The 26934-nt window shown below is 39.5% G+C and overlaps 2 protein-coding genes across 2 annotated transcripts in view; both read left to right on the forward strand.

Annotated features, from left to right (window-relative positions):
• Window positions 1-4216: 4216 nt before the first annotated feature.
• On the forward strand, window positions 4217-11150 carry LOC137792520 (neuronal acetylcholine receptor subunit non-alpha-2-like). Its single transcript, XM_068588256.1, has 6 exons — window positions 4217-4508; window positions 5973-6124; window positions 8465-8509; window positions 8997-9106; window positions 9196-10111; window positions 10222-11150. The coding sequence occupies exons 1-6, from the start codon at window positions 4442-4444 to the stop codon at window positions 10384-10386; spliced, it is 1455 nt and encodes a 484-aa protein (XP_068444357.1). The 5' UTR covers window positions 4217-4441; the 3' UTR covers window positions 10387-11150.
• Window positions 11151-17551: 6401 nt separating this feature from the next.
• The window catches only part of LOC137792512 (neuronal acetylcholine receptor subunit alpha-7-like), a 32824-nt gene continuing 23441 nt past the window's right edge, over window positions 17552-26934 (forward strand). The window contains exon 1 of the mRNA XM_068588246.1: window positions 17552-17678. Within this exon, the coding sequence (XP_068444347.1) occupies window positions 17618-17678 (61 nt within the window). The 5' untranslated portion in view covers window positions 17552-17617. The remainder of the gene's footprint in view (window positions 17679-26934) is intronic.

Raw genomic sequence — 26934 nt, forward strand, 5'->3', positions numbered from 1 at the left:
TTAGATGCCAAAGGCCACAATTACATATGTACATTAACATGGAGAGCTATCAGAAGTGACTGTTGAATGACAAATTGTCATGTTGATTGAAACAGATTATTAACAGATGTTTAGCTTCAGGTATTTGGTAATAAACCAAAGTATTGGACAGAGTGAAACTTTCGGTGGCAATTGTGCAGGAGAAAATGTTAGTTGCAGACATTTCTCAATATTGACTCTCGTGATGACGCTGAAAAGTCAGAAGATAAAAAGAGCAAGGAGTAGGATATTGAATCTTTGTATGGAATTTCATGAAAAACCTTTCATTATTTACAAAGGAAATTCATTCAAAATCCAAACTGTCCTCCTCATAGTGGCATCGCCAGAAAACGGTTATACCTAAAAACACTATATTGGTATATTTTATGCCCGAAAAAGAAAAAGAACTGCTTTAGCTTGATTTCATAATTTGTTAAGCCTCAAGTTAAATCAACGACACAGCATTATTATTTTAAATGGCTGTTGCACATCGCTATTGCCCCTCAGTCATTCCTACAGTCTATTATCTGAAGGAGGCAGTGTAACTCTGTCCGACAGGGATACGTTTCAAACAATCAGTGGCCTTTTCTTGTCATTGCGTCAGTCAGATGAAGACAAAAGGAAAATAAGAGTGAGACGTATCATGTTAGAAGTCAATAAATATTTTGTGTGTGAGTGTCTGCTGAATGAGACGGCTCAGTTTGCGGCTACCCGGCTGGAACTGACATTTAAACTCTCTTATGATTAACATTTGATTTGACACTGAAAGTCATCCATCCCAGAATGCACTGCTCTAATCCCTACTTTCCCTTTTTCCCCCATTTAATTCTCACTTTGGTGACTTTTGATAAAACTCCCAGCGACTTTCCTCCTCTCATCCAACCAAAATCTTTATTGCTCTGCAGTTCTTTGGTATTTTATTACGATTAAAATATTTAAAAAAAGGAACTCTTGCATCATCGATTTGAAGGATTTTAAGATCAGATCACTTAAAAGTTTGACTAATTTAGAAAAAGTAACTTCCATTAAAAGCTGCATTGGCTGCCATCGATGAACCAAAGCTTACAAGGTTATCAGGGTTCCACTCAAAGTGCTGCTGCTGGCTTCAGTTGGCTAATAGTATTAGCATGTTTGAGCCCACTGACTTTGTGTTTTTCTTTGAAGCTTGTGAGGTTTGATTCCCCTTGTGGAATGGCTTTTCTGCCTTTATCACCATTTTTCAATCCTCAAAAAACAAACTGATTAAGAATAAACCCACAAGCCATAAGAGACATTTATGTTGTGTTTCCTCTCATTTACTAATTATTTCTGCATCAAGTAAATTATGCAAACTTTAATTATGAGCTCAACAACCAGCTGAGAAAACAAAAACAACGCATGGCAAACACTCTCATTCACTCACTCACTCACTCACTCACTCACTCACTCACTCACTCACTCACTCACTCACACACACACACACACACACACACACACACACACACACACACCATGCAGCTGCCCACAGTCGTCTGTGAAGGCACCAGCAGGTTTCCAGCCCGCGAGAATTTATGTTTCCAAATGATTAGAGGCGGACGGGACGATCTCAGAGGCAGCAGCTGCCCGCCTCACAGCTCCAAGTGGAGCAGAAAATCAGGATAATTTCGTTGTGATAATCATCCTCCCGTCATCCCCGTCACTTCACTCCACAGAAGCGGAGGGAGAGAGACTGTGTGACATTCAGAGTGAGAGAGCGATGATAAAATACACACACAAAAAATGTGTGCTTCATGCCTGGTTAACTTTAAAATGTATGCATAATGTGTGCGAGTGTGTTGAAGTGTGTTCGTTTACAATTTGAGTGTTAAATGTTTATTTTTCTGTACTTGTGAGGAACAAGCCTGCATTCACTCATTCATCCTTCTCCCTTACTGTCATTTCAACCAAATCACAAAATCCAGCTATGCACAGGTTGTGCTTTTATTTGTTAGGTTTTAAGACAACAGTTACACAAGTTTCTGCTTGTATTTGAAACATATTGTGTTATTCACTTATAATCCACAGACTCACCTGACTGTTTTTGATGGAACTGGAAAAAGAAAGTCCAAAACAAACATTTACATGCTAAGTAGGCCTTATAAAATGCAAGTTATCAATATTTTATCGCCACTCATGGCTTCATGAGATGTGGTTAAACAAAAGGGTAGAAAAACATACTTTGCTTCAACTGACCCCAATGCACTGAGTAAAGACACATCAAATGGCAACACGTGGTGACTGCTGTTGACGTACTTTGTTACAGCAGAATATTCTTTTGTAGAACTAGAATGCTTGAGATGAGGCTGTTAAAGAAACATCTTCATTCTTAAAGACATGATCGTTTATGCAAATTCAAAGAGGAAGATTTTTAAGTCATGATCCTAAACCTGTGAAACGTCCATGCTGTTACCCATGTCTGCTGTGTCTCTTTGAACAGGTGTGTGTTTGCTTGCAGGTTCATCACTAAAAGCAATATTTCGAACAGTTATTTATTTTATAGACAAAGACACCTATAGTTTATCCACAGCTTATTTCTCACTTGTATTGCTGCTTTCTTTTCAGAAGTCAGTTGCACAATTCTTCATCAAATGTAGTCGCTCTCAGCTGTGATTTATATGATTTGTGTGGGGATGTAAATGAGTTTACGTTGCTGTCAGTGCTCTTTTCCTGTATTTTTCTTTTTCTTTGTGTGAATCAGACCTGTTTGAGTGCTATAACTACAGTGTCACTCATGTCATATTTTTTGTGTGTGTTTATTAAAGGGAAAAAGGACTAGAATGACAAGAAATTTAAAAAAAACAGGATCACAGTGTTATATAATTGTGATGCAGCATTTGGTCGCTCAACTTGCCACGCTGACAACAACACCTCACACATTGATCCATTCTGGTCTTTGGTGACGTTCCCATGAGTCGGTGCTCTGTGGTCTCAATACACTCTGACAATTTGCTCTGTCTATAGGTATGATTTAAACATACACAGACGAAGAAATGCACCTTGGGATGAACAATGCCCTTACGGCTGACTGAGTGTCTGCCACTGACAGAATGTGTGCTGCTGAGCTGCTTCGTTGACAGGACACGATAGGCCGCACAACAGGGAAACACGCACGTGTGTGTGTGTGTGTGTGTGTGTGTGTGTGTGTGTGTGTGTGTGTGTGTGTGTGTGTGTGTGTGTGTGTGTGTGTGTTTCTTCTCTATGGGCAAATATAAAGAGAATAGTGTTTTATGTTTAAGTTCTGCGAAATGTTTGAGTTATGTCAAGTGAGTAATTTTCTTTTGACTGAAGCATCTAAGTACTTGTGCTTTAGTGGATCTACTAAATATCAATAAAGCAACTTTAATAAAATAATAATGCCATGGAGAAAATTACGCTGGAAAAATTCTTTAACGCAATAACATTCTATGAATTTAAGGACAATGCAGTATCATATAGGCCACAATCAGTCACAACGAATATGAGTCTTACCCAAGTAGTCCTGTTGAATGAATATCATGATTGATGGCGTGGTAAATTAATATGCACGAACCATGAACCTGATACTGTACGAAGAAAAATGAGTTCCAATTGAAATATAATAGTCTTTTATCTTTCCATTTCATGGCTGCTCTGCAATTTCTAAATCACAGATTAAGTTGTAGCTAGAGGGAATCTTTAAATGGCAGAAAAGGCCTCCCCTCTTCATGTCGCCTGTATGATGTCCAGTGTTAGTGTTCCTGTTAGCGCTCTCCAGCGGAGGAGCCGGGACAGTGACATGAGATATACGCAGCTGATCTCACTTCATCTGCCGGTGAGGATGTGAGCTATTACTTTATTACGAGGGGACGGAATAAGGTAGTCGCCACAACAATTACACTATCCCAATTCTACTCCGAAAAAGGAAACGATGCAAACGTTACAACAGTCATGATATGTGGGCGAATTCCTCCAAGACTGTGAAGTCTTGTGAAGTGGGCACTTTTTAATAATCATAATATTGGTATAGACATTATACCACAAATAGCCATTCCTAAGCAGAACAGCAATAGCACAGAGATACAAGATAACACGTTTCAGATCGGCTTTTAAAACTCCACGCCTAAGCCCCACCCGAGTATCCCTCCTCCTCCTCTTCCTCTTCCTCCTCCCCCTCCTCCTCTTTCTCCTCCTCATCCGCTAACCGCCGCTCCTCGTGACTCCTCAACCAGAATCACACGCACACCGGCCACATGCACCCTCACACCGGATCCCGGCTCTATACGTGAAACTGTAGCAGAGGGAGGGCTTGTTTTGCCGCATGATGTTGATCACAACTAATGGAAACCTCGGTGCCTTAGTCACCGCGGTGTGTGCACTGTAGTCCTCCTCTCCAGCTGAGCAGCCGGTAGTAACGGGAGGCGGTGGGAGCGCTCGGTCGGACGGCATCATGAAGTTGACGGTGCTCCTCCTCCTCCTCTTCCTCCTCTGCCCGCTGTCCCTCGCCGACATCAACGGTAAGGAAACTCTGATGTGCTTTTCCAGATATGTTTAGTGGATTCAGATGCTTTAGGGGATTCAGAATCGTTATGTTTTGAGAGATAGGCCATGCCATGTCTGATAAACATGCAAAATTAGCTTCGCAACCCAAAAAGTAAGACCTCAGTCATCGCGTGTACCCAAAAGTAGGTTGCTGGTGCTTTGCCGCAGTTTGTTACAGAATCCGCGTTAATTTACTTACTTTGCCAGAATCTCATTCATGTTATTTGTTATTTATTCTTTAAGAAAACACGTCCTCCCTTTCTTTTTCTTCTTTAAAAAAATAAAAAATAAATCTAAATTCCACAAAATAAGCAAAAATATACTATTTGGAACTAAAAAAAAGAAATCACGTGTTATCAGAGTAATGTCCACTGACAGAACAAAGGCCGGTCTCGGCTCTGTTGTGCTGAAGCTGATCATCAGACAAACATACTGCAGGTGTCAGATGTCAGAGTCCAGCTCCCAGCACCTCTCTCACTGAGTCCTTGGAAGCAGACAGAGGTGATACAGCAAAACTAAAATACCCTCTGGTGTCACGTTTGCGGATACTTGTATTCACTCATTGGTCCAGATAAAGTCAGACAGATGTGAAGCCAGATGAGAAACCAGCCGCAGGTCAACACTCCTCCCCTCCACCTCAGCTCGTGCACTTGACGTCCCTCGTGTGTCTGACATTATAGTTGCCTCTTGTCAACATTACTGTCTCTGTCCCTCCAGAGACATTGCATTGCCTCAGGCTGACTGATGTGCTGAGTGCCTAACTTATATTGTCTCTAACCCCTCCTCCTCCATTTGTGACGACACACAGTTGGATCTTTCATTTCTCCCTTGTATTGTGATATATCTACCATACCTGACCATACACAACGAGACAGTTGTGATTACTGTGATTTGGCAGTGGAATTTTTACAGCAAATTGTCTTTTTTAAAAATCTTGTTCAATACACTTTTGTTTGCTAAGATTCACACAAAGAAACACATTTAAGGATTTACTGAGTTAAATGAACTGCAGACAGTTTCCAATCTCGATAGTGTATCCATATCAGTTTAAACAGGGTTACTGTCCATGGTGCTGAAATATACTTACAAAGTATATGTGGAAGTGAGGAAGAAGACATTCAAAGTATCAATGTCAATGTCAGCCAATAGTTTACTCTCGTACCTCTGACCCACTTTAAAGACAGAAGCATCACTCTTATGTTTTTCGGGTGTTTTAAAAAAAGAAACACGAAAAAAATAGTCGACAGCAGGGATTATAAAATGTTTGGTGCATGCTCAACACTCAAAATAAAAGGAGAGATTTTTGTTTTCTTTTGCTTTCCTTTGTCTGTTTGTTTTTTGTCAATGAGAGGACTCTTTTTTCTTCATTCACCAATTACCACAAAGCCTTAGTTAATTAATGAACAGCTTGAAATACACATTCCTCCTCTTTGTTTCAGCTCCAAGTCAGTTTGTGTCCTTGGCGGAGATGGAGGACGCCCTCCTGAGGAACCTTTTCCAAGGCTACCAGCGGTGGGTCAGGCCCATCCAGCACGTCAACGACACTGTGAGGGTACGCTTTGGACTCAAGATCTCCCAGCTGGTCGATGTGGTGAGAACACACCTGCAATCCTAAACACACATCCATGCCCTTCTGTTTTCATGATGATAAAGATTTGTAGTTTGGATCCCACTAGTGGATGTAAACTACAAGCACACATTGAGGTTTCCACGAAACCCTCTGAGTTTATTTTAACGTTCCAATGGCGCAGAAACTTTTTAGAGTAAATAGGTCAATCCCATAGAAATGTAATAATGTCACAAATGTCATAATTTGTAAAATATTTTGCTGAATTTAAGCATGTTACAACTTTAATGATTAGATGTTCAATATAAATGTGACATACATATATGCGATATATACATAGCATTGGATTCAAAAACCAAAAGTTTGGAATCTATTTGTGAGAAATGTTGTTAAGTTAAGGTCTTGAACTCAACACTCCAAAACAAATAGCTTAATTTAATTGTATATTTAAGAAGTCAAATGAAAAAAAACAAAACCCACAATTAATGTACACTAGATGTCAATTTTATATGTGTAGTCAAAGCCTGATAGCTTTTTCCTATATGTACCATAAACCTCATAGTCTCAAATCCATAAAAAAAAAAACACATACATTATTCACTGGGTGACATTGTCCTTTATTACCATGATCCATGTGCACTCTTGTTTATTTGGAGTCAATCCCAAATAAACTGTCCAGTTGTTAGATTCAACTTGCTAGTGCAATAAATCTGCAAATAGTCTCCAGCAATGAACAATTTACTCCTTTTTAGCGTGTGTTTGTGACAAAATATAATCATTCATTTCGCCTTTAATTTGAAGTATTTATTTATTTTTTAAGGAAAGAATATTTGTGTATTTCAATTTTTTTTTTAAATTCATGCCGTCCTTAGGAATCAGTGGGTGTGGGACTGAGAGCCAAAGACATAATGGTGAAGCCGAGAAGTACTTTGAGTTGACACCAACAAAAACGTTAAACATTTCCAGAATATCCGTCAAAAGAATAGAACGAGACATAAACATGTATCAAAAAGAACAAAGGTTGTTTTTTTCTCGCGTGCAGAGCTGCGTCTGTGGTGCTGAAACCAAACAGGCCACTGGCAGCTTGACAGTGTGGCGCTTTCTGTGGTCCTGAAATAGATCAGGAACACTCTTCATATCTACAACCACACAGTCTCAGTCTCTGGAGTGTTCCTTTAATATTTCAGCGGCTGGCTGTGATAGGCTGCGATGGTTTAGGTGTCCAAGAAGAGAAAATGGAGGACTCTAATGGAGGAGCCGCTCTTCTTGCCTTAAAATATTAATCTCAACCAGTTTAGATTTAACTCTTCACCCTTTCACACTAACACATGGGCTGGTCAAAGACAATCAGTGATGAATTAAACAAAGCCCCCCTATAGCACTGCCGCAGAAAGGAAAGACTTAGGTGAATTATTTGTTTTGGGAAAAAGAGCGCAAACCAGAGAGACAGCAGCATCGCTGCACTCTTCTATGTCCGCCCCGTTGTCTCTGGGCTGCTACTGGCTTTGTATTAGGTTATGGTTCACCTCTGCTGTATGCGATCATGAAACCATTCAACTCAGTCTGACAGCTGTGGCCTGGTCTGGATACAACTGAACAGCTACATCTTTGTGCATCTCGCTACTGTTTATTCCTCTCATGTCTTTTGCTCTCACTCTCCCCTTTGTTTTTCCAACTCACCTCCAGGGATGTGAAAATAAACCTGTGTTAACCACTATCACATATCTATTCCTGTCTTTATCTACTACGTCCTGCTGCATTTTTATTGCTTCAGCTTCAGGGTTCACTGCACCCACCTCCGGTTTTATGTTTATTTTTCTTGTTTACTAAGGAAGTGGCAGAGACAGGTAAATGAGATTGTGTCTGATTACATGGCAACGGAAAAAGATGATTTCGTTAACTTTCAAACAAGCTTTATATCTCGTTGGCTAATCAAATCTAATGTTGTGATGGAAGCACACAGATCACATTTCAGATGAAACCCCAAGAGATATTCTGACTTTTATCTTGAAAAAGAAGAAACATATTCATGTGAACATAAATGGTAGATTATCTCACACTACCACTGTCTGCATGTTTGTATTGTATGTTGATGGATACTGTATCTGAAAATTGTTTAACTCAAGTAGGAAATATCGGAACTTCATTCCCAGCCACCTTTACTTTTTGTACATTTTGGTCGGTTTAGCGAAGACTTGACAATAAGGTTGTGACAGAAGGTTTTAATCCCATGTTTTGAATTTTGGTGATGCGTAAACACTTTTGTTTGAATTTGGATCATGTGCCATAACCCACACTATAATATCTTTCTGCTGGGGTCTTTCTCACATTTTCCAACATTACTGTTGACTTTGTCTGTTTTAGGATGAGAAGAACCAGCTAATGACGACCAACGTTTGGCTGTGGCAGGTGAGCAAGTCATAGAAACCAAGTGAGGCAAAATTCTTCCCATCAATTCATAGCCACGGGTCAAGGAAAAGACACAAGCTAATAGTTACACAATAGTACAATAATTTTATAAGAAGGAACAGGATAGCATTGATATGGATTATCTAGTGTTAATTACAATCTACATTTTGTAAACTAAGTTAAAGCTGTTCATGACCAACACCAATTATTTCTGTTCTGTCTGATAACTTTGTTTTGTTCGTTTTGTATTCAAGCATCAATAGCATTAACTTGACAGAACTGAATTTGATTAAAATACATTGATTTGTCTTTGTAAAAACAAGCAATTTAAAAAGGAGTTGTTTGTTGTTTTGTGTATAACATAATTCCAGGGACAATATTCAAAGATCTTTCATAAACTTTGATGCCTATAAATGTAAATGCAAACCTAAACTCAGTATTGTTTAGTCCGATACTGCATCCTGTGTCCTGTGTTTTTGTTGACCAGGAGTGGACTGATTACAAGCTGCGATGGAATCCAGACAAATACGGAGGTATCACTTCCATCAAAGTCCCCTCTGAAAATATTTGGCTTCCAGACATCGTCCTGTATGAGAAGTAAGACAGCTTTAATGTGGCAACTGAATGAACATTACCTACATGTGAAACTTAAATAACTAAATGCTTCTTGTTCCACGTTCCTTCAGTGCTGATGGGCGGTTTGAAGGATCCCTGATGACCAAAGCTATTGTCAAGTTTAATGGCGTCATCACCTGGACGCCACCTGCTAGTTACAAATCCGCCTGCACTATGGACGTCACCTTCTTCCCTTTTGACCGGCAGAACTGCACCATGAAGTTTGGCTCCTGGACATATGATGGAAACATGGTGGACCTGGTCCTATTAGACAACCAGGTAGATAGGAAGGACTTCTTTGATAATGGGGAGTGGCAAATCCTAAATGCTACTGGAGCCAGAGGGAACAGGAAAGACGACATGTATTCGTACCCATTCCTCACATATTCCTTCATTCTGAAGAGGCTGCCATTGTTCTACACACTCTTCCTCATCTTTCCATGTTTGGGTTTGTCCTTTCTGACTGTCTTGGTGTTTTATCTTCCCTCGGACGAAGGGGAGAAGCTGTCACTCTCCACCTCTGTGCTTGTGTCGCTCACTGTGTTCCTACTGGTCATAGAGGAAATCATTCCCTCTTCCTCCAAGGTGATCCCGCTCATTGGAGAGTACTTGCTGTTCATCATGATCTTTGTCACACTCTCAATCATTGTCACTGTCTTTGTCATCAATGTGCACCATCGCTCCTCAGCCACCTACCACCCCATGTCGCCGTGGGTTCGTAATCTCTTCCTCCAGAAGCTACCGAGGTTGCTCTGCATGCGTGGACACACCGACCGCTACCACTACCCAGAGCTGGCTCCCGAAAGCCCAGAGCTGAAACCTCGCTCTGGAGGTCGGAAAGGAGGCCAGAGGGCAAACAGCGCAGCCCACGGACAGACAACTTCTGAAGGGAAAGAAGACGAGGCCTGGGCGACCATGTTGGATAAGGCTGTGTACTCAGTGCGCTACATCAGCAGACATATCCGCAAGGAGCACTTCATCCGCGAGGTTGGTTTAGCTCTATCAAGAAAGATTAAGCTAATCATTAGAATGGCTCTAAGGACTCAGTGTATACATTTGTTTCTGTCGTACTATCTGACATTTCCTCTATTTTATAGGTGGTGCAAGACTGGAAGTTTGTGGCTCAGGTGCTAGACAGGATCTTCCTGTGGGCGTTTCTCACCGTCGCAATACTGGGTACTGTCCTCATCTTCACTCCAGCTCTGTACATGTTCTTTAAAATCCCTCCTCCAATTGCAAGTGAGAATCCATCTTCAAACTAGACAATAAATTCCCTTTCACATGCAACTGAGTATCAACTTTTGGGAATCTATGAAACATGTGTCACCACTGAGCAAGAGGAAGTCACTTCAGGTGTTTTGTAAAGGAGAACTTTGACTCTTTGATGGTTTAGGTACCTTCTCTAGATCCATTGTGTGAAAATGTTCTCTATGTCATTAAGTCATTGTATGTGAACTTTGTCTTGACATTATACCACATTTCAAATTATTATTAAGAAGACAATCTTAGTGGAGATGAATGCAGCCTGTATTGCTTTTTAGCCAAAGTCATACAAATTGAAATTCAACACATTTGGATTTGGTGGATCATGGTGGATTTAAGTAACATTCAGCTATCATTAGATTACACATAGTGGTCATTTTAGACCGCTATCTGTATTAGGTATTCAAGCTAAAATGAAATTATGAAAAAAGAAAGATTCACAACAAATTTCATAATTGACTAAAATGATTTACATCAAAGACGACTTCCTCTCTATGGTCTTATGTTTCTAATCGACATTGCCTTTTATTAGATGTATGTAGGCCACCATCTGAATTTCTCAATGTCAAACTATCACTTCAACAGTATGTTCATTTTATACGCCACTAATGTGTTACTTACTTTAACTTATTTTTACTAGTATATTGTAAGAAAAATAAATGATTTATTCAACAACCTTTGAACTACCTTACACATTAATTAGAGATGCAACTACTTGTTATATGTTTGCAGAATCTTTGGAGACGTTGGGGGAATAAATACATTAAGAGCTCTGATTTGTGACTTTTTTCTGTTGTGTTTCTCATCCTTCTCTCCCGTTATGGTCACTACAGTAATTAAAACCATTTTGAGATTGTCCGGTCACACAGTTGTCATAGAAAAAGGAAAGTAATAAAAATATAAAGATGAAAAGGGTGAAGTGACTGCTACCAGGTGGTAATGTCAGGGAGCTGGAGAAAACATCCTCTTTGGAGAAAAGACACCTAAGGCAAAGTACAAACATAATTATTTTTCTCCCAGAACTGAAACCAATTATGTTTTCCTCCTCCCATTATATCCAATCTGATTTCCAGCACAACATGCAAGATTTGATAAATATGGATTTGTTTTTTCTTTTAATTCAATTCAATTAGCTTTATTGGCATGAACGTTGCAACATAATTATAATTCCAGAGTTTAAAACGTTGTCACTTTCATGCAAATATTTTATTATTGGACAATGACAACAATCCCAAGGGAATAACATTTGTTTTTCCATTATTAAAAAGCACCATTTTACTTTTTTTGATTCTGTCTTTTGAAGAAAATGTTTTATTCTACTAAGTCACCAAGTCAAGTCAGAAAGTGGCACGGCTCAATAGCAACAAGAGGTAACTCTGTCTAAATCAAAAAAATAAAAATGCTATTATTATAACTATTATGATTATGATATTCTTCTTCTTCTTCTTCTTCTTCTTCTTCTTCTTCTTCTTCTTCTTCTTCTTATTATTATCAAGTAATCAACTCAGTGGCACTGTGCTAAAGTGGGAAGAACATGGCTCTAAGACTCCTGACTTGACTGGCAAATGAAAACACTGTGCAGTAAGGCACGATGAGGCCTAACGACAGCTGCTCCTGCTCCTGCTCATGTCGGACCAAAGATACTTTGTGATAGAAATGCCTCTTTAATGGCGACAAGGGTTTTGACTTTTGCTTTAACTGACTATAAATCCAGGTCAAACAGGATTATTCTATGTATTCACATCACTCATCGCAGTGTTACCTGTTCCCGAGCGCTGTAACCCAGCTGGTTCTGGAAGTGTTGCAGATCCCAGTATCCTGACTGGCTCTTCAGCCTCATCACTTTGCCTCCGCCTCCTTCCTGAAGTACAAGTCACAGTTTACATTTAATAATATAAAATATAAAACATAACAATGAAAGTTTAAAGTCAACACATTTTTGAAGAAGCTGATGAGAAAAAATAGAAGAAATTTGTGAATATGTTTAATTGTCAATAATATTTGTAGATAATCCCAAACCCAAATCCCTAGTAAAATAATCAGATTACTAGCTCAGTCTTAACAGGGCCCTACATTTCCCATAGGGGATCAATAAAGTAATAATCTATCTATCTAAATATAAATCATAATGTTTCTGATAAGAAATACATTCTAAATAATAATGAACATTTCAGAACATATTCAATTTTTTTGAAAAGCAACAACTTCCTGTGTGTGTAAACATGTGTATGTAAAAGATGTGTAAACTTTCGCCAAGTAGTAAAATGTGAGATTCACCAGAAATGTGCCGAGATGTAACACCACGCCACACACACACACACACACACACACACACACACACACACACACACACACACACACACACACACACACACACACACACACACACACACACACACACAGAGAAACAGGTTAAGCTAAACCCACTTTTGATTTTAAAACCCAGTAAAATACATAACTTTGCAGTCAACATATGCGCTAAATGTGCTTTAAAAAATTGGAATAATAATAATACTCTATGCGTGTTTATGAATAGTTTAGTGTACATCAACATTTCTTCCACTGGGTGGTGTCATAACCACAGTTCACGTTTTCTACTCCAGGCGTTTACCCAATGTGTGAGACACATGGAGATTGTTTCGTTGCTTCTCAAAATCTTTTGAAAGTTGTATTTAAAAAAATAGAGAAAAGTTAACAGACTTAACACAAATTAAAGGTATTATTTAAAAGTTTAAAATGTATGTGATACAAATATCCATGAACAAAATATGCATGCATATGTAGGGTTACCTCAGGGAAGGGAATTTATAAAGCCTGGTATTTCAGTCAATAGAGGCTTGCAGGAATATCAAAGCAGATCCCTAGAGTATTAATTTGGGTTTCTTCTTTTGAAGGTGCTGCATTAAAAGTTCCCATCCTTTAAAATATAGCTGGAGGCTTTGTGTGATGTAGAATCTACCTTTGCTCAAACCAGACACAGCTACATATAAATGACCTAAAAGCAGAGGGGAGAAGAATTGATGCAGAGAGACAATAACCAAAGGTCCCACAGAATACATTTCATGAATGATTTAAACGCCTTATATTTATGAATATAAGTGTAAGTATGTGTATAAAAACCTGTGAGGAGACTTCATTGCATCGTTCTATGGGAATACAGACTTGTCTTTGATCACATGATGTTTACATGCACACCTCTTGTTTCCTCTGTGTGTTTTGTGTGTGTGTGTGTGTGTGTGTGTGTGTGTGTGTGTGTGTGTGTGTGATTCTCTGTGTCTTCCTCACCATTGTGTGTACTGCTGATCTTCTCCCCAGTAAACTCCTTAATGAGTGTGAGATGTCTGACCTTTCTTTGACATCCCATAATGAACGGAGTCGCCACCTCGGCAGTGTGATAAACGGCATGCTGGCAGCAGGACAAATGAGGAGCAACTGTTTTTTGGGAGGAGCAAGATGCACTTTATCACACTTTATTCACAGATAACTTTACAACTATATATATTAAAGAAGAGAAAGCTTCACATTCATTGAAGATCATTTTTCATTTGTCACTTGTGCAGTATGCACAGACACACACACACACACACACACACACACACACACACACACACACACACACACAGAAACCCAAACGTGCACACATACACAGACCTTAGATAGCTCTGGGACCCTTGTGCTTTCTGCCAGAGCATAAGCTTTGCATCTTACACACATCAAAGGTAGCGACTCAGACAAAACTAAAACTCATCTGACCCCATTCCATCACACACGCACGCACGCACACACACACACACACACACACACACACACACACACACACGCACACACACACACACACACACACATGCACACATGCACCCTGCTGGGAGAGAGGAATATTTCAAATATTTAATTTGGGAAAGGAGGAGAGAAAAGTGTTTATCAAGATAAAGGATTAAAAATTTCATACAAACGTTTATATTTTGCCATTTTTATTTATCTGTTCTAACTTTTGTTTGTGTGGTGTTCACACAGTATGTCAACATATAAGTAAAACCATGTAGCGCTGTCTCTGTTGTCGGCAATTATGTAATCACTAGGTTTGTTTTATAAGTAGTAGAAGAAGACAGGATGGACGTAGAGGGACAGCGAGAGACTGAAAAGAAGCAATGGTAGCGCCACAACATTTAAATCCATTAGCAGAACAGTTCTCATTTATAAAAGATAGAGAATTAACAGTTCCCTTTGGTCTTTCTTATCTGTTCTACTTTTTTCTTTCCTGCTCACTTCCAAGTGGTGAAATGTGTATTTAAAAAAGCCAAAATATGATGCAGATTCCCTCTGTCCTTAATTGGAGTTGTAGTCTACAGCTCAGTATCGAGAATTTAAGAATCTACATTGTGAATTTAGATTTACAACAGTTAGTGATTGGACTTTTTTTTTAGAACGAAATCGTCAAGTATTTTACTTTCTCTAAAATCTGATGTTAAAACAAATAGTTTGCTGGCACCTGCAGACGACCCTCTGAGGTGCGTCTGAGAAGTGCTCTGTCTTTGCTTTTTTTTTGTTGAGAGGTCTGATCTCAGTCGATCTCTTCTGTTTGAGTTTTGATTGAAAGAGATCAGAGGCTCTGCCATCTACATTGCTGTGTGTGTTTGTGTATTCTTTCTCTGTTGTGTGACAGCATGTGTTAGTCAGTGTTTTCAGCCCGTCCCTGCTAATAGAAAGGAGGGACGACACACAGGAGTCAATTTATATTTATGGTGAAACAGATTCACAAACTCACACACAACTTGTGTGCAAATTGTCTGCATCAAACATGTGATTCACAGTACAATGGGACATTTCTGTTCAGCCTATCCTTATTGTAAACGAAAAGTAAGCTTATCCCTCTCAATAACATGTCATGTTTGTTTTCAACGTCCGTTTCAAATTTATGTAAGCTACCTTTGAATGCAATGTGATGATTACATTATGTATTTTTCTGAAGTGGAATTTTTTTTGGGGCTATTTTTTCATTTTATTTTAATGTTTTTTTTCTATTGATACCCTTTACATCTTCAAGCATACTGCTGTCGACAGAGAACAGAGACGATGGTGATTTCAGCACTGTGGACAGCTCATAGATTTAGTAGAGTTATTGATTGTTTTTAACAAAGCCTTTAGCTTTTATTTCCAAGCTGATTTCCAAGCTGGCTTGATATGGTTTCCTTGCTAAAATGAGGACGAGTTTAATTGCTCTGGCTTCTGACTTCACACGACTATTGCCCAGTGAGAGCAAGTACAAGGATGAAGGTTGTGATCAGAGGTTTCACTGAGCCCATGTTGGCCCACCAACACATACATATATGGCATTCTACAAATAGCATCTAGCAGCATAAATCACCTTTGATGGAGCTTCATGAGATGCAGACATGCAGGGTATAAAAATTGCAAGAACTGGTCTAATACTACTGGCACAGGATTGCTTCGTAGATGATACGCCCCTGTTCCATTGAGAAGGAGAGAAAGGGACTCATGAGGGGTAACGCTGCACATTTGTGCAAATGTTCTCTGCGCCTGTCGGATCCTATTCCTGACTGAAATTATTTATGGACTGAAATAAATGGGTCATTTGATTATGAGCCACGCTGGCACAAAAGGTGACAAAATGCATTGGATGAATCTTTTCGTAAAACCGGGAAGTGGAAAATTGCATCATCACTTTCATAAATTGATAGTCTCCAACTGTTGGAGAGGGGGAATGGGGTGTTGATGTGCGCCTATCAAGGGCCGAACATATGGCCTGGTTGTGACCAATGCTGAGAAAAACTGAGTGAAGTTTGGTCTTTTTTGTGTGTATTGTGACTCGAAGCCTTATCTTTGATGAAACCAGCATTAATTGATTTTTGGCCCTCGGGGCAGCTCATCAAGCTGTAAACACAATGTTGAAATGTGGCTGCTTGTTCAAACATCCAGTAGAAACAGAGCAACATTATCATTTGACGTTGTTTCTTTGTTGTAATGAATGTAAAAGTCTGATGCTTTTTTGTTCTGTTTTCCTAATGCACTATATTCCCCACTTAATCACTAACACTTCACAATGGGTTTAACAGATCTTTAGAGCTGACAACATCTGCCTGCTGTTGCTGAACAATACTGATGGGAGCAGCAAAACTGAAATAAGATAGGGATGTATGGCTGTAACCAAAACAATGCTTTGAAAGACAATAAAAAATCCCTATTGAGCGGCAAGGTGATAAATATCTGTTCCTCACAAGCAACCCCTGTGTATCCTAATCTGATCTATTGTTATATGACTATTGATTCAAGCAGAAATACCTTCACAGTGATTTCAAATATTGTTTTAATCAACTTTAAATCACAGAAAGCAGAAAACCTCTCCATGGCCCTTCTCTATATTAAACAAACTTGCAAGCACATGCTGTCCTTCTGGCTCAGGCATAAATAAACAAAGCATCTAATACTAATAATAAGACGTTTTCGTTTTAAGTGATGCACTGACTCAATAAATAGTCACAGAGCAGGTTGACAACAGGACAAATTGAGAATTCAAGAGAGAATTCAAATGTGAGTAAAGCAACACACGCACGCACGCAGAAACACGCGCACACACACACACACACACACCCACACACACCCACACACACACCCACACACACACACACACACACACACACACACACACACACACACACACAACTGACTTTGTAAAGTTAGCCTCGAGAGTTTTTCTAACGTCTCTTGTCAATGGACATATTAACAGTTTAAGTAACTGATATGCAAATATCACACCGAAAAAAACATAAAAATAAGGATTCAGTTAGGAAGAAATTCAAAACAAGCAAGGGGGAGTCTTAATAAATCCGCAATTGAATATTCTTCTGTCACTCTTTAGACGTGACCGTTTCTAACAGATGTTAGGCTACACGACTTTACAGTACTTACAGTCACCGCTTGTTTTACCTGTGAAGTTGTAGCAGCCATATTTATGGCTACTCGCTCAGACGCGCGTCCCCGTGCAGCGCTGTGTGAGGGAATGTGCTTGTGACGCGGCGTGAACGCGCCAATCTCAACTCCATACTCCATCTGGTCCGTCAGTATTGTCTATCTCACACACTCCGTCTCCCTCCTCTTCGTCTTTTCACAGCCTCATGTTCCCACCACCGCCAAGCCGGAGCTGATTCCCTGTCTCGCCGACACTGAGAGCTCGCTGCCGGGGGCCGGCGGAGTCCACAGCGCGGTGCCAGGATGAAGTTTTGGGGACCATGTTCGGTTGGATTTTATATTTGCTTGGCCATGCTTTTCAAAGGTAGGTTTGAGGAAAAGTGTTTACGTTTTTTTTTTTAGTTTGTTTCTCTTTTAAGACAATTCCTTCAGTTAGGGCACGAGCCTCAGATTAAGATGACGAAGACATTCATTATTTGAACAAAAAACAAACAAAGTCGTCGGGTTTAGCATGTGTTTTACATAATCTCGAGGTGACTCTAAATTGATGGTCTCTATCCGTTGTTCCTTAATGGACTGATTGGCTTTGGTGTGGGCTTTGTTGGAAAAATGTTCTACAATTAAGGATTTTTTTTTGTTGCTTTAGAAACAACTCCAAAAGACTAAACACTGATTGAAACGTAAACCTGATGTAGATTGAAGGCAATCAATGAAATCTTCTTTTTTTCTCACATGAAACAAAACGAGTGCAGATTTCCTGTTGGGATAGCAATACAACTTTCTTATTTCATTTAAAGTTAACAAGCCCCAAAAAATACGATAATTAGTTGTTTTTTTTGACTGCAGACGTTTTTCTTTCACTGCTTTCTGAATTTTTGCATGACAAACGTGAATGGATCATACAAATTCCACCTCTTTCTGCATGCACCCTAAATCTATTTCAGCTTTGGTCTCTTTACAAAGGTACACTTAAACATTTGTCAAAGGGTGATTCATTATTTTTTTTTAAAACATTGCGCATGCCAGTGTTCACGTCTGATCGTTGTTGTGCAATTAGATGTGCATGCATGACTGTAATTCTCTCCTAAGCCCCATCACAGCAGCATCATCAGCTGTAACATCTGGGTTGTTTACTAGTTGGTCTGTGAAACAGCGGCTCTGCTGAAGATATGTCTTCAAACCCTCTTTGCATGTTAATGTGCAAAACGTATTTGTGTGTGCACAACATGTGTCAACATCAAAGCTGCAACCTTCCACTTTCTTCAGATCTTGGTAAGAATCCAGTCAGTGGTCAAGGTGTTGGGAAAGGGGGGGAGAAATGGCTTAAGGGAGAGATAAAAGGACATATTACATGCTCACCCATGACAGGAGGCCAACACTGCCTCTCATGGACAGTGTTGCTGTCTCATGGTGGGACAAGATGTTCAGTTTACTTTTAAAGTTGTGAAGGTGCTGCAAAATACATATAAAGCTGCTACGCAAGTCATATAATTTAGTACTGAGTCTACAAATCATAGTTTTTTTTAAAAAATTTATTCATCTCTAACCATTCACAAAGGGTGAGAAAGTTTCAGTCTTTTGTCAACATATATGATGGGGTGATGTATTTATGTATTGCATTTTGCTTTACAAAGTGAGGAACACAATGTTTAATCTTGATCTGTTATTGGATGTTAGTTACTCAATAGCCAAAACCTAGGTATCGGTATTGGTCAGGTTGGTGCGTATTGAGCAGCTTTAAATTCACTTTAATTGAAAGAATGTGCTGCACGAACTATGGAAATGATGGGTATATGGTGTGTTTTTGTTTTTTTAACAGTTAATGTCATGCCAAGTCACATGAGCCTTTGGGCATGGGGATTAAAGAACCAGTTAGCCGCTTGTAAGCAGAGCACGTTCACATTCACTGTACCATTGATAAGCAGCTTTAATCTGTCGAGGGAAACACAAGACAATATCCAAAAGAGGCAAGATATGGCAGTTTAGTTCTCTTGAAATAGAAACATGACTTTGCGATGTCCTGGTCTGCAAACAGCTGTGTGGAAAGAGGATGGAGTGAATTACACTCAGGTTTACTGATCTATATGTAAAAGACAAAACAGCCTCGTATTCAGGTGCAGAAAAAAATACACTAAATACTGTGCACCCTCAAATTAATTCATTTCTTGACCCTCACTTCTAAGCTTGAAGAGTCCCGGCACAGATGTTGTAATAATATCTGCTTGACTTTTCATCGCAACGCCTCATCTCCCTCGGCTTCCGCTGTCTCTTTCATTTATTCTCTTTTTCTGTTGCAGACACGGTCAGCAATACTTACTACTTCCCCAGACTCTTAAGATCTTTAATCACAAAGTTTATGTTAAATTATCTTTTTATGCCCTTGTTCAGCATTTCAGTCATGTGTTAAAGTATGATAAGTGCCACTGCTTATTCACTGACACTGCTAAAAGGGTTGTTTCGGCTCAAAAATGTAATTAAAACTGTGTAACAGGATACCCTACCTACAGTGCCAGTTCCGGATCAAGTTTGAGGCTTTCTTTTAGTTCTAGAAAGATATGCAAGGTGTAGAAGTATAGATGTAGCCACGCCCTCAGCGTTGCAACACAACGAAGGTTTTAGCTCCTGGATTAGGATTAAACGTCTAGTGGTTTGAAAGCTCTGAGCCTTCAACCATAGATTATAAATCTCATGTATGAATCCATCCAACCAAAACTCCATTAACACCCAACACAATACGCGCTGATCTTGGCTCTCCACTGTAGATTGTCACATGATGCGAGGAAATGTTGTGCTAATGGATTGACCCATGACTCGTCATTTGCTTTAAGCAACATACACCCACCCACACACACCCACACACACACACACACACACACACACACACACACACACACACACACACACACGCACACAAAGTGGTAATGAGCATGTGTATGTGCACATTGAGACCCATTTACTTATAGGGAAATCCACAAAGAGACACAGAGTCGCACAAAGACAAACACATTACTTGTCAAGTGCAGACAGGCTGGGTTGTAAACGCTGATGTCAAATTTTTAGGATTACTTTAATCCCGGTGGTCTTCTTTACTCTCGTCTGACTTTGTTCACTCTTCCCCTCGTGTCTCATTGACACCCCATTTGCTCTTCATTATTACTGATTTCGTACATTACTTCTTGACAATGACATGCTGCCCTTCTCTAGCCTTTTTGTCTATTAGCGGTTGCAGGTTTCAGATTTGAAACTTTTTATATTGCCAACTAGACTTGTATTAAAGATAAAGCAGCTTGGCATGAACAAAGCAAATGAACGCCCACAGTAAATTATACCCTAATCATATATGAAAGGGCAGAACATAATTGATTGACATGTTTGATATATTAAAACTGTCTTAAATTACTATATTATCATCATATATGTTCATACATGAACAATTTAATGTTAACACTTAATGACGATGCAAGTTTGAGCTCTTGTGTAATTCCAAATCTTGATCAAATCTTACAAGACAGAAAACTTGTCTGAAGTTTTCTGTCTGTTAGTTGATTCAAATCAAAGCATCTTTAGAAAGCTGTGTAACATGATTAAATGGACTTTCTTTATGGCTCTCCAGTGTTTCAGAGCATTTCAAGGACCAATGGATGCCCAGCTTTCCCCTTACCTCCATTTAGTTTTTTAGTTTCTCTCCCCTGCCCTTCCGTTACAATCTGTCTCCCTAATTTTTCTGCCTCCTCTTATCAACTCTCATCATCTCTCATCTGTCTGACTCTCTCTCCATCTCTTACCATCTCTCTGTCTGTGTTATTAAACAGGTTAGGCAATGAGCTAGCCACCTGGCTTAAGAGGCAGGTTTAAAGCTGCTGAACATCTGGATACTTCACTGCTGACCTCCCCTGACTCTTTCCCTTGCCAAATGATTGATAGTGAAATAACGAGGTCTTAGACCATTGCAAATGAAGAAGTGACCTTAATTTGAATTGATGTAGACATGGTTAGTTTGAGAGGCAGACCTGCGTGTAAGCGCCACACGTGTGAATGCATTCATTAAATCCATATATAGTAACAATGGAGCCAATGCAAGTATCCTCTTATTCACAATCATGTATATTAGACAATGCACACACACACACACACACACACACACACGCACGCACGCACGCACGCACGCACACACACACACACACACACACACACACACACACACACACACACACACACACACACACACACACACACACACACACACACACACCACTTTGTTGAGTCCATTTATTATTTTCCCCTTGAGATTCTTAGAGTTTATTGACAGTTATCAAGGTCTTAGCCATAATCTAAAGGATTCATACATACATGGTTTCTTTTAACCCGCCTTTTTTTAGGCCTCTGCTCTAAAACTGCATACCCAAACTAAAAAGGGTGTATCTCTGGAACCACTAATAATTTTGGTTGAGATGTGTAAATATCAGTTTATATCTTTCTGGTTAAGAGTAAATGAAGATGACAGGAAAAAATGAAAAGTTTTCCGCCTACAAAAATACCACTTTCAGGTTGACTTTGATAACGTGAAGCAGAACAGAGTTAGAGAGGGTTTTGTTCCAAAGATTGAGGCAAATTTGGGCCCATTTGGGCTATTTGAATGCTGTTTTAATTTTGTCATGTACCCAACAATATATTTCACTTGTACGTTACCTGTGGTGTTCAATACATCCAAATACAGCAACTTGGGACTTTTATTTTCTCAGTATCTGCTGCTATTTTTAATAAATAAATAAAAATACAAAATTAAATCAGGATCAAATTACGTCTGGTAATGGCCCACCTTTTGTCTTTTTCAACAAATTGTACAGAAACACATTTTTCTGTCAATCATGTTTTCAAACCCCAAGTTCATAACTTTTGTTCTACTGTGTGTATTGTTCAAGCTTCCAGGTGTACATTACATTTGGCAGATGTAACTGCTTCAGACAAACAAACTGTCCTGTGAGAGTTTAGCTCTAATGATCTGGCTCCTTCCACATCAATATTGTATTGTGAATGTGCAGTCTTATTCATTTTTCACTTTCTCTTTCTGTTTCTCCCATACATTCTCACACTAACACAAACACAATATATTTGCATGAGAATGGCTGTGGCTGTGTAGCATTTGGCGTGGTGTTGACTGTCCAGGCCCTCAGGGAGTGGTGGTCTGTCAGTGGTTTCTTTGTGCACTGCAATTCAACCTCCAGGTTCATAACGCTAGTCCCTCTGTCCCAGAGCATTCTGGGATCAGAGCCCTGTTATTTTCCCTACCGGATAGGAGACTTGGCTCTTTATATTAATTTTTAAGATTTTGCAAACATGTTTACCACGTTTACCAAACAAGATTACTCTAAAAAATATAGGGTTTGTTTCACAATGCATTCCTTCCATGTTAGTACTGAGGCAAGCCTCAAAAGAATGAACTTGCCGTCGGCATGTAAACTTATGTTGAACTGAACTCTTCTTTTAAGGTACACTGTGTAGGATTTGATGGTTTCTATCAGTGTAGTTGCATATTACAACCAAATGAAAAGCCCTCTTCTCACTCCTCCCTTTCCAAGACCGCGGTAACGTGAGCCCCCGAGTGCTAAATCGTGTTAAATTATGTTCTGCCTCGCTCAGAGGCCATCCTTAACCCTTACAGCACATTTTAGGTCATTTTAGGTCTGGCGGTACCATGGTTTGGCGGCACACGTCACCGAGCTTTAACAAGCGTGTTGGAAAACTTTGGTGGCCTTCAGGTAACACAAATGACTGATCCATTTATTTGTCCTTTCTGGGCTACTGTAGAAACACGGCAGTGCAATATGGCAGACTGCGTGAAATGGACCACTCCCTTTGTAGATAAGAAGGTCCTCTTCGCTAACCCAAACACAATCATTATTTAGTTTAAGGTGGTTATATATCAACAAAAACAAAGCTATGAATATAATAATTTATTTCTGCCAATTAAACCCCCAAAATGCTACAAACTTCCTTTAGTCGTACCATCCCGACCCTTTTGTCACCACAGCTGTGGTGTTCTCATTGTTTTCACATAATCACATAATTAGAAAATTCAAGTATCACGAGAGGTCCAATGTTAATAATCCAAAAAACATGAAAATTGCCATTAATTAATCAAACTAATAGTTTCAGAATTTTCCGATCAGTAATTTTACTAGGCCCTGTTTTATTTATTGGACGTTTGGTGACATAATGTTTTGGGGTTTCCCAAAAAGCATAATAGTGCTAAAATCACATCTGACTTGATAATAGATTATCTAATCTACATAAGTACAGTATTATGGCAGAAAGAGATGAGGGAGCAAAGGGACATACTTTCTTTCATCCTACCAGTTAAAAGTCTGTTTGTGTGTGTGTGTGTGTGTGTGTGTTGGACAGCGGCTCAACCTGGACGGGTTTAGCTGAGCTCATCAGGGGCACTAAAGCACCCTGATGTAAGAGAGGGTCATAGTGCTCGACCTAAAATAGCTTTCCCGATTATTTTTTTTGTGTGTGTGTGTGTGTGTGTTTGTGAGGTGTGTGTGTGTTTGTGAGGTGTGTATGTATGTTTGAAAGTAAAAGGGAGAGCCGGTCCCTCAGGCCGCCTGTGTTTGGATAGCCTGTGTCTGTTGAGTGTATTTGGAAGCCTCATCTGAACGCATTGACCCAGTAAAAATATTCAGATGGGACAGAATCGCCTAGCTGAATTTCCTTGGTGTGTGTGTGTGTGTGCGTGTGTGTGCGTGTGTGTGTGTGTGTGTGTGTGTGTGTGTGTGTGTGTGTGTGTGCGAGAGAGAGAGAGAGAGAGAGAGAGAGAGAGACAGATAGTGTGTGAGAGAGAATAATTGGATGCTTTTCAGATGCCGCCTCGAACAAACACCTATATTTGTGTGGCTTCACAGTTCTCACGGTCCTTCAGTTGTGGATCAAAGTTTACCTTCTTTCTCTTTGTGGGGCCTCACTTGCCCTCACCTTGAGTGACTTTCTCCCAAAATCCAACCATTTGTTTGCACGTGACGCTAACTACTGATTATGACCATGAATTCATTTCCAGCTCTTTGTTAGTTTCCTCAAAAACCTAATCGGCTCTGAAAGGCGCTCATTCATTGCAAACAAGAACAAAAGCTGAGAAAAAAGTAAATTCAGGACAAGACCGAGCAACTGAAAAGGAGGAATTGAGGTAACAAGAGAGGGACATATATAGAGAGGTGGATCAAAAGAGGGGATATTACAAGATTTGGAAAGGTTTGTAAAGGGATAAAGGTACTGATAGAGGGAGAGAGGTTCAATCAAAATAAAACATGACTATTGTGTGGTAGAATAGTGAGGATTGGGATATTGCAAAGATTGGAGTGTATTTTACATGAGAAGAAAAGAGAATGTAAAGAATTGGGATTAGAGGTGGAACAGGGAGGGAGAGCAAGGGAGGATTGTGCTTCTGATTTCCCACTTTAATAATTATTTGTATTCACACATTACATTAAAAATTGTTAAATTCACCTATCTCACTGCATTTTGTTTCTATGAATGCACACATATCCCTTTCCAACCATCCACATTTTTCAAAGCTAATGTTGAGAGATCTGACTGCACAATTGAACAAAGTAGACACAAGGTGAATAAACATAACTAATTTTACTTGCAACCATTAAGTTCAAAAATCCCAAACCAGTTGTATAAGCAGAAACTTAAGCTTTTAGGGGAGCTTTGAGTCTTGAGCCAGATCTTTTCAGGAACATTTAAATGTACGGTACGTTCAACAAACAGTGAGGTACATTATGTACCTCACTGTTTGTTGAGTTTGCTCTGTTGGAAATAGCAGTTGGATAAAAACTCTTTATTTAAGGTTCACTTACTTGTAGCATTTCTTCTGGAGCTTTCATCTTTTGATGAAGACTAAACAGCGTTTGAAAGCTCTGGGAAAAAATAGAAGTTTGACCTTGAGTTGATTGTGAATAGATGGAATTAACTTTCACGCTCAGTGGACTTTTTCAGCATGAAATATAATGCTGGCATACAACTGTCTTGGATACAATAGCAGTCTTAAGCAGTCGTCCACTCCTCTTCCCAGCTTTTACATTTTGACAGATCCACAATGTGACTGAAATTGTGTTTTCCTCTTACCTTGCTCACACTATGGAAATGCTTCTTTTTAGCTGATGCTCAGCAAGATTATCCTTTATTTTCTATTCATGGTGGCAGCCGTCCCTTCATGACTGAATAGAGGGCGTTGTTGTCTATACCAGCTTTTTAAACCATTTCTCTGTCTTGACGGTTGTCAATTCTTAATGTGTGCCTCATAATCCTATACAAAATAATGGGTGTCATTCCAAAAGCCACAACATAGTTTCTGTCCTTATATTTGAATCGCTCTAAAACTTCACATCAGGGGCTGGAGCCTCTCCCAGTCTGGACTGAGTGGAAGGGAGGGTGACACATTCCTGGACACTTTGTTTCACCCCCACACAGCACGAGTGCATAGAGATGTGCAGACCACATTTACATTTCTGTGAGTCCTACATTTTTCATTTCCTCTTGATTCTCTCTCACAAGAATGTGCGAGACAGCTTTCACATCCAATAATGTTCTAATAAATGTTGATTTCGAGAAAACATACTCCAAAAGGAAATTAACTTGGTCTCAAAGGAGACAGACCTTGTGAATGAGTGAAACGTATTAATATTTTGTGGGGTTCTACGGAGCTAACCTAAAATGTTCCCTTGGGTGCCGATGCCCTTGGGGTCCTTTATGTGTCCAGAAGCAGTCTGGCTCTGCTTGCTATGTTATAACAAATTGTATGTGCAGCCAGGCTGGAGCTCAACCACCACGAGTAAAATATGATTTGAGTGAAGACTAATCTTTATCTGTAAGTAAATGCTAGGTTCAAACAGAAGGAATACAAATGCATTTAAAATGAAAATGACCATATGTGTATGAAGCTTTGAAGCTTTTAACTATTTCTTCTAACCCTAAAATTGTCTTTTACTGATGCGCTTCGATTGTTTACTGATAAGGAGGGCAATGTGTTTATTATTTGTCGCTGTCCATTTACAGGGTGCTGAATTAATGGTGCCGTTACATTTTGTGTAGGAAAACAAGGGGCATGTATGGGATCCTTGGCCGTCGGACCATCTGCCTCCGTCGTCGACTTAACTAAAGAGAAGGAGCACTGCTGTGTGACCTGTGTGGAACAAGTAGAGAGTATGCATGGACCCGACTCTGTGGACGTCTCTTATTATCCAAATAATAGAATACTACTAAGCCTTTGACTTTAATTTAGAGATTTGTTGATCTAATGGCGCGACCCCTTTCTGCTGCCTCAAGATAGCCACATGCCAACAATGTGCCTGACCACACACCATTTTAAGACCAACAAGGGGTTGTATTCAAGATCAAATGTTTTTTTCTTTCTCAAGGGAAAACCAGACGATTTTAGTTTTCAATGACACCACTAAACTAGCCATTAATACTTTAAGAGTTTGCGTCCCTGATCTCCAAATGACCCAGGAGCTTCTCATGATAAGAGTTTGACTTAAGTGTATTGAGACATTTATAAATAATGATGGTTTTCATGACTTTGACCTGATGAAATATTCATTTTCTTCAGTTGATTATCA

The sequence above is a fragment of the Clinocottus analis genome, unplaced genomic scaffold (genome assembly GCF_023055335.1).
Source record: "Clinocottus analis isolate CAN_PGR_092001 unplaced genomic scaffold, fCliAna1.0.p SCAF_10, whole genome shotgun sequence".
In the NCBI taxonomy this organism is placed as follows: domain Eukaryota; kingdom Metazoa; phylum Chordata; class Actinopteri; order Perciformes; family Cottidae; genus Clinocottus; species Clinocottus analis.

Bases quoted from the DNA above. Each gene is read 5' to 3' on its own strand.
- LOC137792520 (XM_068588256.1), top strand. From the start codon at position 4,442: ATGAAGTTGACGGTGCTCCTCCTCCTCCTCTTCCTCCTCTGCCCGCTG. The intron at 9,107-9,195 runs GTAAGACAGCTT...ACGTTCCTTCAG, and splicing joins GACATCGTCCTGTATGAGAA to TGCTGATGGGCGGTTTGAAG. The intron at 10,112-10,221 runs GTTGGTTTAGCT...TCTATTTTATAG, and splicing joins AGGAGCACTTCATCCGCGAG to GTGGTGCAAGACTGGAAGTT.